Source organism: Scomber japonicus, chromosome 14, assembly GCF_027409825.1.
Source record: "Scomber japonicus isolate fScoJap1 chromosome 14, fScoJap1.pri, whole genome shotgun sequence".
In the NCBI taxonomy this organism is placed as follows: Eukaryota; Metazoa; Chordata; class Actinopteri; order Scombriformes; family Scombridae; genus Scomber; species Scomber japonicus.
In genome coordinates, this window is record NC_070591.1 from 14328150 (window position 1) to 14339054 (window position 10905).

General features: G+C 40.9%; 2 protein-coding genes across 2 annotated transcripts; one reads left to right on the forward strand and one right to left on the reverse strand.

Annotated features, from left to right (window-relative positions):
* On the reverse strand, positions 1-3219 carry ikzf5 (IKAROS family zinc finger 5). The gene is made up of 4 exons (XM_053332806.1): positions 2784-3219; positions 2470-2631; positions 1433-1606; positions 1-1354 (listed from the first exon to the last, which is right to left on the reverse strand). The coding sequence occupies exons 2-4, from the start codon at positions 2600-2602 to the stop codon at positions 390-392; spliced, it is 1272 nt and encodes a 423-aa protein (XP_053188781.1). The 5' UTR covers positions 2603-2631; positions 2784-3219; the 3' UTR covers positions 1-389.
* A 1976-nt stretch (positions 3220-5195) lies between these two features.
* On the forward strand, positions 5196-8261 carry LOC128372682 (tubulin alpha-1B chain-like). The gene is made up of 3 exons (XM_053332807.1): positions 5196-5395; positions 5489-5637; positions 7281-8261. Exons 1-3 carry the CDS (start codon positions 5275-5277, stop codon positions 8259-8261), a joined length of 1251 nt encoding a protein of 416 aa, XP_053188782.1. The 5' UTR covers positions 5196-5274.
* The last annotated feature ends 2644 nt before the right edge of the window (positions 8262-10905 follow it).

Genomic DNA, 10905 nt, shown 5'->3' on the forward strand with positions numbered 1-10905 from the left:
CAGCATTGCATTCCTGAAGGAATGGATTTGTAAAAACTAAAGGATAAAGCAGACTGAGTACTACATTAACTGAGTCTACAAATATTAGTCCTGCTAATTTCCATGTTTGGGAGGTGTTTTTCTGTTAGCAAATGAAAGTGACTCCCTCCACCACCAAAAGTAAATTCTCAACCTGTGGAAAACACTGATCATCCCTTTATAATACACTTGAATGGGCACCATTAATTATACAAAATGAAACCATCTGAATGTTGACATTTTCCTGTATAAGTACAACTTTCAAAAGGCTAGGCTACATCAAGGCCAAGTAAAAGACCAATAAATAAAATTACTATGGAATTAATAAAACAAAGCTGTCCGTTCAAAGTTCTTTTCCTCATTCATCTGCCTTACTTGTGCTGCCCGCGGGCAAAGTGGCAGGCAAAGTCGTACTTGCTCTTGCACTTGTGGCCGCAGATGTTGCACTGGAATGGGTTCTCGTAACCATGGCAGCCCATGTGGATGGTGTAGAGGATGTTGTCAGGGAAGTAGATGTCACAGTGCTGGCAGTGATGCAGCATGTGGGGGTCCTGGATTGGGGCAGACAGGCCTGGGGCTGGTGTACTGGGTTGGCTGTTGGAGATACTAGGGGTACTGGTACGCCCGCTGTGCTCGCTGCAAGGTCCCCTTCCAGGGCTGCAGTTGCTGTGTGGAGGAGCTCGGGGCTCTGGGGTGACTGGGGAAGAGGAGGAGGCATGGGCCATGCTGGCTGTGACTGCCACAGGAGCTGTGGCGAGGTGGGGTTGCTGGATGAGAAAAGGCTTCTCATCAACAATAGACTCTGCTCCAGGAGACATGGGAGGTTGAGTCTGAGCCTGGGACTCTGAAGGGAGGCTGGCCAACTGGCCTGCCAGAGTGGACAGCTGGTTCAGGGGGTTATCCATGATCAAATCATGGTGATGGTGATTTGGATTTGTTGAGATCCCGTCCTCGCCTGCCTGACTCGGATTATCATAGGTCTCCTGACGTAAATGGGGTAGCTCATGGGAGTAGTCATTCACATTGTCAGCCTTGTGTACCACCATAGAAGGGGGGCTGAAGTTGATGAGGACTCTGCGGCCATAGCCCAGTGAGCTGGCCTTCTTCTGCAAGACACTCAGCATCTTCTTATGGGAAAGTGAGCGAGCACCTTTCATCGGCAGAAGTTTGTGGCGTCGGCGGCGATGGTGTGACAGGTTGCTACGGTCACTGCAGCGGAAGGAGCACAGCTCGCACTTGTAAGGCTTCTCGCCTGTGTGTGATCTCATGTGGGCCTCGAGGTGGCGTTCATAGGCGGAAGCAAATGGGCAGAGGTGGCAGCGGTGAGGTTTCTCTCCTGTTTGATTGCAGAAAAAAAGGTTTAATTATAAAACCCAGTGGAAAAATAACCTGAAAGCCAACTATTAACACTTACCTGTGTGAATTCGGATATGCTCAATGAGTCGGGCTGTGCCTCTGGTGGCATAGTTGCAGTAGCGGCACTTGAGCTTGCCATCATAGGTCCTCTCAAAGCCATCCACCAGGATCCCTGAGCTGTCCTCCAGTGACATATCCACTGCAGGGTGATCCAGCCCATTCTGACTGCAGTCTGCATACAGGGACATTTACAGAGGTAATTTATTTATGCTAAGAAAACAAAACATGACATTCCATACAAAATCGGACTTTACTTCACTATAGAATCAATGATGAATTCAATTGTTTACACCACTTACTGCTAATAAAGTGTCACAATGCAACACTAGCAGGACATTGATGCTGAAGATGTTTACATTTAAATAAAACTCATAACTAATACTAACTGTTACGTGCCATAGTGTTTGCTTTGTGTTTTGTTTCGCTTGACAGGTACTGCCCTCCTCCCTCAGCTGATCACCACAGCTGAGCTCTGTTTGTAATCAGTCCCAGTATAAAGGCTCTAGCTTTCCCTTTCTCTGGGCTAGTGGTCCACAGTGCAGTTGTTGGTATCTTGCATTAGTGACTAGTAGTGGTTTTGTCAGTTAAAGTTATCTTATTGACTTGCTTATTTTTTAGTTAGGTCCATACTTTGTTGTTTATTGAAGAGTTTTTGTTTTATTGTGATTCTGCTTTGTTAAATAAATGCTTGGTTTTGCCTGTTTCTGTTATTGGTAATACCAATTGTTACTTCCCTATCCCCCAGACATTTTAGGAACTAGAGAGAGAGAATTATGGTTGAAATGACTTAAACCAATGAATAGGTTAAAATAGTTGAAGATTCATTTTCTAGCCAATTTACCGACTAATCCTTTCAGCCCCACAGATAACTACAGCAATTATGGATCACTACAACAGTCGTCAAATGTTAATTATCTGATGTCAGACGTAAGGTCATCCTAGGAAATGCATCTGTCATGCCTGAAATATTAACGTGATCAAATGGTACTAAACTGCTGAATTCACACAGAGGAGCTGTAAACATGGAAATGTTACCGGCTGGCAGCTCGTCCGCCTCTTTGACGCCGCTGACTGAGCCTGATATCATGTTGACATGTTGAGTCTGCTGGCTCAGATACTCCTGGAAATCCTTCACAAAGTCCAGCGTGTCCGGTTTTTCCTCACCCATTGAAAAGCAAGCAGTGTAGATATCCAACGCTGTAATGACAGATGAATAGATGAGGTCTAATTTAAAAAAAAAGCTATAGAAGCAAACTATGAAGACATCACAAACACACAATCAACTGCATCTGGAAAAAGTATCACTCTCGGTGACGTAAGCTAGCTGATTTTCTAACACACTCACTTACCTCTTCAAAGACAACCAGCTGGTTGAAGGTACCCCCTGTGGTTCGTTTGATTGGGAAAACAGTTTTACGTCTATCCGGGGACTCAGGCGAAGCAATCCTTTGAATCAGTGATTGACAATGTAAAGGAAATCGGCGCGATCCGGTGTGTGGTCAGTCGCTCCTACACACCGCAGCTCCTCATCACCGTCATGTTGTTACCAAAGATACGTAGCTGCGTTAGCCACACAGCTAACATTAGCTTATCTCGGAGAAAGCATCTTTGTCAACAGCGCCGTTTTTTCGCCGACACGGTCATTATTTCCATTGTCTGCACGGGTTTGAGTAAATCCTCAAGAGTGCTGCTGTTTTTCAAAAAATGTTTTTCCGTCGAACCAATCACTAAAATTCACGTGAAAAAAGCAATTTACTAAATCAAAACAATAAACCTGTTTGAGGAGTGAAGGTTCACCGTGTGTGCACCAGCGTAAACCGTCCCGCGAACAAAGGTTCCGACCACAAAAGAACGCTAGGTTTGCGTTTCTTCTTCTTCTATTTTTTACGGGTAACCTTAGAATCCATCAATACTGCTTTGTCGCCATCTGCTGGAATGTAATAATTTATCCAGACACCGCAGACATAGTTTTCGCTCCAACACTCTGACTGCAATGTGGGTCTTTGAAAACCTCGTCTATTTGTCATAGCTGTCATCCCATGATCTATATAATATTACGTCTCCTCTTTTCTCGATTTCCGAATGGGGTCACTCTTCCTTTTTATGTTCAATCCCTCGCATCCCCTTTATTTTTCAATGCCAGTTTTAGAAAGTTGAGGAGGCAACTTTCTAAAACTATTATCTAGTGTGTGTGTGTGTGTGTGTGTGTGTGTGTGTGTGTGTGTGTCCCATCCTGACTTTTCACAACCGAATTTGAAACTTTGCAAGAAGAAGGGTTGCCATAGCAACAGACAGCGGTTATAGTGGAAAGAGACTGTTTTAAATTTAACCAATAGGAAAAGTTCTATCGTGGCTGCCAACCAATCAGATTCATCTTTCCAGACGCAGCGCGAGTATATAAAAATCTCCATAGTATAAAAACCTCAGCCTGGCATAAACGTTATTAAAGCCAAGGAGGTAGCCAGCCGCCATTACATCAATTCACCAACAAGCAACGCCTCCTTCATCTTCACAAAGCCTCGAGAAACATGGTGAGTAGTAGTCATGTAAAAGTTATTGATTTATCCAGATTTAAAGATTGTTGGTGGCCCACATTATTATGAATTAATTAATCATTAATTTACTGAACTGGTATGATTTTATTTGCTGAAAAATGTGTGTTCAAAGCTAGGTTATCTTAATGCTACATTGGGTTAGCTGAAAGAAAAGTCAAATATTAGGGCCTGACAAATAACGTTAGCAGTTTCATGATCATATTTGGTGAATTTATAAATGAAGTATAGATTAGTTATGTTTTTTTCATTGTCTCTGTCAGTTGATATATTGTCTGTGAACTTACACAAAATGGCGGTACTCAAATAACGGTTGGAGATCCACTGGCGGGAGTTAGCGCCTGCTCTGTTGTCACTTCTTCAGTTTGAGGTACATTACAGTGTATTTAGCAAATGTCTTGAACAGACCCCAAAGCATTCACACAGAAAGACGGTTTAAAATCTGAGTTTCACTAAAAACATTACCCTACTGAAAACTTTAGTGTTAATTTAGCTGAGTTAACTAATGTAAGATGGGTTAACTGTTAATACACACTATTGTTTCAAAGTTCATATCAGTGATGATAATTTGTAAATTAAAACTTTAATATTTCTAGAAACATTCACAGATGGATGTTATCAATCCACCTATTATTTGTCATCCTGTTTGTCTAAGCTGTATTTCTGTAATTTTGCTCTCTTGGTTTGTTCTGTACACACATATATTGCATGTCTGATGGCTCCTCTGTTCTTCTGCTTGAGGTTTAGGAAGTTTTTCATTATTCAAAGCTAGGGTCTAAGGATAAAGGATGCTGAGTTGCTGTACTGATTATAGAAACCCCCTGAGGAACATTTGATATTGGGCCATACAAATTGACTGTCTCCCCTATTTATTTATTTATTTTTTAACATGGGGGGGGGGGGGGGGGGGGGGGGCTCAAGACACTGCACTGTCTTGAGGTCCTTAAGTGTGACCTGACATGTTGTGTAAGTCTCCCTCTGTTAACTTTGAGTGTAAATTAATGAATGTGCTGTATTTATCAGGCTATTTGATCATCATGTTCTTTACAAATGTTTGTTTCCCCACCTCTGGATCTCACCTTACAGTAGCTCTTTAGCTGTTTTTCATATGTGGTCAAAAGTTTCTGATTAGTTTCTGATTAGTATGAACTGGCCAGAACTTACAAACTTCCTGTTTTTCCTCCAGCGTGAGTGTATCTCAGTGCACGTGGGTCAGGCTGGTGTCCAGATTGGCAATGCCTGCTGGGAGCTTTACTGCTTGGAGCATGGGATCCAGCCTGATGGACAGATGCCCAGTGACAAGACCATTGGAGGAGGAGACGATTCCTTCAGCACCTTCTTCAGTGAGACTGGAGCTGGAAAGCACGTCCCCAGAGCTGTTTTTGTGGACCTGGAGCCCACTGTCATTGGTAAACTCTTAATTAAATATAAACTTCATTGTTACTGCTTGATTTTGTTTTGTCAGACCCTTGAATAATTTATGATCGAACCTGCCTCTTCAGATGAGGTGAGAACTGGGACCTACCGCCAGCTGTTTCATCCTGAGCAGCTGATCACTGGCAAGGAGGACGCTGCTAACAACTACGCCCGTGGACACTACACCATCGGCAAAGAGATCATTGACCTGGTGCTGGACAGGATCCGTAAACTGGTGGGTAAATTCAGAGCAGATGGAGTTTCTTCCTGATAATAAAAGTCTGGGACATTTCCAAATAACTGTAGCAAGAAAGTGACAACAGTACATACAGCATGCTGTGCATGACACACATTATGTAGTTCATCTCTATCCAGCAGAGGGCACAAAATCATCATCTACAACTTTTTGTATTTATTTATTTTTATTCCAGTATTATAACATTACAAACATTTAAGGAACATTCTGTGATACAATAATTGAAGATGTTGAATCAGCTTGTAAGATATGAAGAGAAGCCAATACAATAAAACAAAAGAAGAAAAGAAACAAGAAATAACAATGTGAGGGTCTCATTCTAGAAGGGCAAATAAGTTCATTAAAGAAAATAGTCTCTGAGCTTTTTTGTTTGTCATGAAGTACAAGGATTTCTTGTATAACTTGAGTTCAGTCTCCCAACCATTGATGTGGGGTTTCATCTTGAGGTATTTACATCTGTGAATAAAATGTTTCCCAAGTGAAATTAGATTGTTCACCAAGAAGTCCAAGTTCATCTCCTTTAACTGTACTCCAACCTTAATAGACATCCAGTTCAAAGGATGCACTGTTATTTGTTTGGTTAACAACCAGTTTTGAAATGAAGACTAAAATTCTCCAACATGATCACATTCAAAGAAAAAATGCTTTACTGTTTCAATGTCACTCTCACAAAATCCACATAAATTGTTTGTCCCAATTAAATCTTACATGTAGGAATTGGTTAGATGGATAGATATCATTTAATATTTTAAATGTCACCTCTTTCGCTTTGTGAGGGATTGGATAAGATAAATATCTCTTCCTTATTTTTCTTGCCTCAATGTCATTGTAATCACACAGAACATATTTTCTTTTTAGCTGGTAAGGATAGTACTGTGTGTTAAAAACATTTCTAATGAATTTATTAGATAATTGTTTACTACCTAAATTGACTCCTTCTACACAGAGTGATCTCATTTCCAAAACATTTGAATGCACCACCAGTTGTTGTGTCATTGTTTTAAATTGAATTGGAATGGCTTTAATTACTTTATTGTACTCTTTTAATGAGCATTGAAGATTATATTTAATGCAAAAGTTCTCATGATTTAAAAAATTACCATGTTCATTTATAACTGTTAAATTAACTTTTAGGCTCTATTTTTTTGAATGATGTGAGTCTCTAGCTCTTGTATCAGTTAACTAACTTATAGCCCTTGGGCCACTATCAACCTAGCAGAGTCTGTGTTCGTTAAAGAAAACTCAAAGAAAGAGCATTTTTTCTTTCATTATACACACCACCTAGCAGGAAGTTTAATGTCACCAGACAGCACAGCTTTATTTTGTATTTTGACCAGCTCTTAGAAGAGGTGCTTCTTTGATGTTGGCCGTTTCAAATATATATACAAAAAACCCTGATAATGCTATCCTCAGATACAATAAGATCTGGCTATGACAAGTATAGTATTTAAGTTCACAGTAACACACATGTAATCATGACATTCATAGCTTAATGTCAAATTTTTATATTTATTTGATTGTGGCTTTTATCAGGTCAAGTAACATTGCATTTCTATGTTCTGATTTCCACTACAGATAACGTGTTTCTTACATTTGATCAATGTCTGTTCTTCTGTCGTCAGGCTGATCAGTGTACTGGGCTTCAGGGCTTCCTGGTCTTTCATAGCTTCGGTGGTGGTACTGGCTCTGGTTTTACCTCCCTGCTGATGGAGCGTCTGTCAGTCGACTATGGCAAGAAGTCCAAGCTGGAGTTCTCCATCTATCCCGCTCCCCAGGTGTCCACTGCTGTGGTAGAGCCCTACAACTCCATCCTGACAACCCACACCACCCTGGAGCACTCTGACTGTGCCTTCATGGTGGATAACGAGGCCATCTACGATATCTGTCGCAGGAACCTGGATATCGAGCGTCCAACCTACACCAACCTGAACCGGCTGATGAGTCAGATTGTGTCCTCCATTACTGCCTCCCTTCGCTTCGACGGTGCCCTTAACGTTGATCTTGCAGAGTTCCAGACCAACCTGGTGCCATATCCCCGTATCCACTTCCCTCTGGCCACCTACGCTCCTGTCATCTCCGCTGAGAAGGCGTACCACGAGCAGTTAACGGTGGCAGAAATCACCAATGCCTGCTTTGAGCCTTCTAATCAGATGGTAAAATGTGATCCCCGCCACGGTAAATACATGGCGTGCTGCCTTCTGTACCGTGGTGATGTGGTGCCCAAAGATGTCAATGCTGCCATTGCCACCATTAAGACCAAGCGCACCATCCAGTTTGTGGACTGGTGTCCCACTGGTTTCAAGGTGGGTATCAACTACCAGCCGCCCACTGTAGTTCCCGGTGGAGACCTGGCTAAAGTCCAGAGGGCTGTGTGCATGCTGAGCAACACCACCGCCATCGCAGAGGCCTGGGCTCGACTCGACCACAAGTTTGACCTGATGTACGCCAAGCGTGCCTTTGTTCACTGGTATGTGGGTGAGGGAATGGAGGAGGGGGAGTTCTCTGAGGCCAGAGAGGACATGGCAGCTCTGGAGAAGGATTATGAGGAGGTTGGGATGGACTCTGTTGAGGGTGAAGGAGAGGAGGAGGGTGAAGAGTTTTAAGTGAGGGGCACTGCCTAAACAGAAATCTGTTTATTTTAGTGTTCTGAAGTTACTTCAGAATAGAAATGTTTCTCTTTTAAAATACCAGTTTGTTTATGTTCAGAAGAAGTTAAAACATCAAATTGAATGTTCTAGAGATCCTGAGATGTGAATGTCCAGAGGTTTTTGTTCTCAATAAAATCCCTGTGACATGTGAAGCTGTGTGTCTGTGTATGTATCTGTTTGAGGGGGTCTGAAAACAGGCATGTTTTACAGTGTAAACTGCACAAAGAATTTTAACATTAACTTACATTGAAATGTCATATTTAAGTAGTGATTGGCTGCCTCAACATATTTCCAGTGTTTTTTTGTGGTTGACAATTATATAGATGCCATGGTGCACAATCTTTATATCATAAACTGAATGCTAATACCTGTATAATCAATAGATAGAAATATGGTATATTTTTATGCAACAGTTAGATTTGTGAAAATAAAATCTAAAATAATTTATAATGGAAAACACAGGATCACATATTACATTTACCTGGCTGGAAACTAACCTTTGGTCCTGTAAAAAACACATTTTTGGGGCTCATGGCGTAGTATGAGGTAGCCTATGACTGTTTTTATTACTTGTAATTTTATTTTTATACATATTAATGTTTATTTAGCTAATATAACTGTAACTGTGATCACAGTTTGCACCTGTGATACTTACATCCTTCAAAGCTGTACTCCACTCCATGTTAACTGTTTGTACATCAGATTTGTTTGTTCCTGTTTCACTATTAAAAAAAGGAGACGACTATCCTGTATGTACATTATTATAATATAGGGTTATCATGCTATCTTGGCAAATATAATTCATTTTGCAACACTACAACAACAAAGATAAATACAGACCATCCCAACTCAAAGGATTACATCTTGAGAGCGTGTGAAGTCAGTTTTGGTTACATGCACCCTGAATATAACACTGGTATTTTAGAAGTTTCTGTAAGGAAGATTGTCTACATCAGAGGTATCAAACATAAAGCCCATGTGGCCAGTCACAGGGTCTAATCCGGCCCACTGGATAACTCTGCAAAGTGTGATCCCAGGTTTCAGGAGCAAGTAAAACTGAGGAGCTGACTTCATGTGAAAATGCTGCTTGAGAGATTTTTCCACCCTGAGCAGAATACAATTCTCTGAAAAAACAATGAATACATATTGTGGTCTTAATTAAAACATTCAGATATTGAACATAATGCAAAATGTTTTTAGTCAGCATCTTTTGAGCAAAATAACCAGAAAAACCCTGAAAACCTAATATTGTTGAAATGGAAAAAACTGAACATTTTTCACAAGACATCTCAGGCTGTTATATATTACTTACAGGTTATGCAATGGTTTTACTGGTCCGGCCTACTTGAGATCACTTTCAGCTGTATGTGGCCCTTGAACTAAAATTAGTTTGACACCTCTGGTCTACATCTTACACAACAACGAACATAAAGTACAACATAAATCACTAAAGGCGCCTACTCATGGAGCCAGAATACAACTGGTGCAGTGCAACCACAAACTATAAACGTTTTTTTCCCCTTTGTCTGAAATGTAACGCCAATGTGAAGTGAAGTGATTTAACATTGTCTCTAATTTGGCGACTCCACTGGCTCAATAGCTCTACAATAACTCTGTAAATATACTACTTTATCCACATTTCCAATCTTTTTGGGTGAGAAAGTAGCCCTTTAGATCCACAATGTGGCGCTAATTTGTCCAAATAACAACTGTTTAAAGTTTTGTTCCTGCGAATTCGGAGTTAGCCGTAGCGAGTAACGCACTTCCGGTCATTTTCACAAAAATAAAACACCCGTTACCTTTTATTATTAAGAAAGCCATAACGATATAATTGGTGCTTTTATTTTCAAAACAGGAAGCGAACACACCCTCGCTGTAGCTAACTTGAAACCACCGAGGTGGTGATCTGTGACGTTTATATTTTGGGTTGTCACATTTAGTATGAGTAGTAGGAAAGTATGCGGTTTCTAACAGACCCATTGTGTCTCATTTGCGGGTGTCAGGGAGTCGCTATCAATCATAGACTGTATGCCATCAATATGCCGGAGACTCCCGGAAACTAACCTTAACTCCACCCTCTCGTCAAATCTGGCTCCAAAAAACCCAAGATGGCGACGGTCAAAGTGGCAAACTTGAGTCCATAAAACGGGACAGGCATGTTAAGCGGGTAGTATGGCCACTTAGCACTGACTTCAAGTTTTGGCATTGAAAAAAAGATATTGATGATATGTTGAAAACATAGACGGACGTAGCCAACATAAAGCCACCATTTGAAGACCAAAGTTATCCGAAGTTTTCAACATCATAGAGAGGATTTGGTAAGATACCATTTCTGTTAAAAAAAAATGCATACCTACTTTACACATATCTAGTCTAACTCCAGTTCATGGCTTATACTTAAGGTTTCAACGGGGGGTAAGCCACTCACTTAAAATTACATTAATGTAAATGTTTGCAAAAGCAGAGTTTACAATGAGCTTTCCAATCATGACCAAACAGCATTCAAATAGCGTAATGCTTGGTTTAAAAACTCACTTGTCACCTGACGAGATCTTTTAGTGTCATTTCTCCTCAGTATTGGGCATCTAGACAACAAACT

What these genes read in the sequence shown, in the direction of transcription:
- ikzf5 (XM_053332806.1), bottom strand. Translation starts at nt 2,602, where the DNA reads ATGGGTGAGGAAAAACCGGACACGCTGGACTTTGTGAAGGATTTCCAG. An exon ending in GGCGGACGAGCTGCCAGCCG is followed by an intron (nt 1,607 to 2,469) that starts GTAACATTTCCA and finishes CCCTGTATGCAG; the next exon opens with ACTGCAGTCAGAATGGGCTG. An exon ending in GCATATCCGAATTCACACAG is followed by an intron (nt 1,355 to 1,432) that starts GTAAGTGTTAAT and finishes GCAATCAAACAG; the next exon opens with GAGAGAAACCTCACCGCTGC.
- LOC128372682 (XM_053332807.1), top strand. Translation starts at nt 5,275, where the DNA reads ATGCCCAGTGACAAGACCATTGGAGGAGGAGACGATTCCTTCAGCACC. An exon ending in CCTGGAGCCCACTGTCATTG is followed by an intron (nt 5,396 to 5,488) that starts GTAAACTCTTAA and finishes CTGCCTCTTCAG; the next exon opens with ATGAGGTGAGAACTGGGACC. An exon ending in TGGACAGGATCCGTAAACTG is followed by an intron (nt 5,638 to 7,280) that starts GTGGGTAAATTC and finishes TTCTGTCGTCAG; the next exon opens with GCTGATCAGTGTACTGGGCT.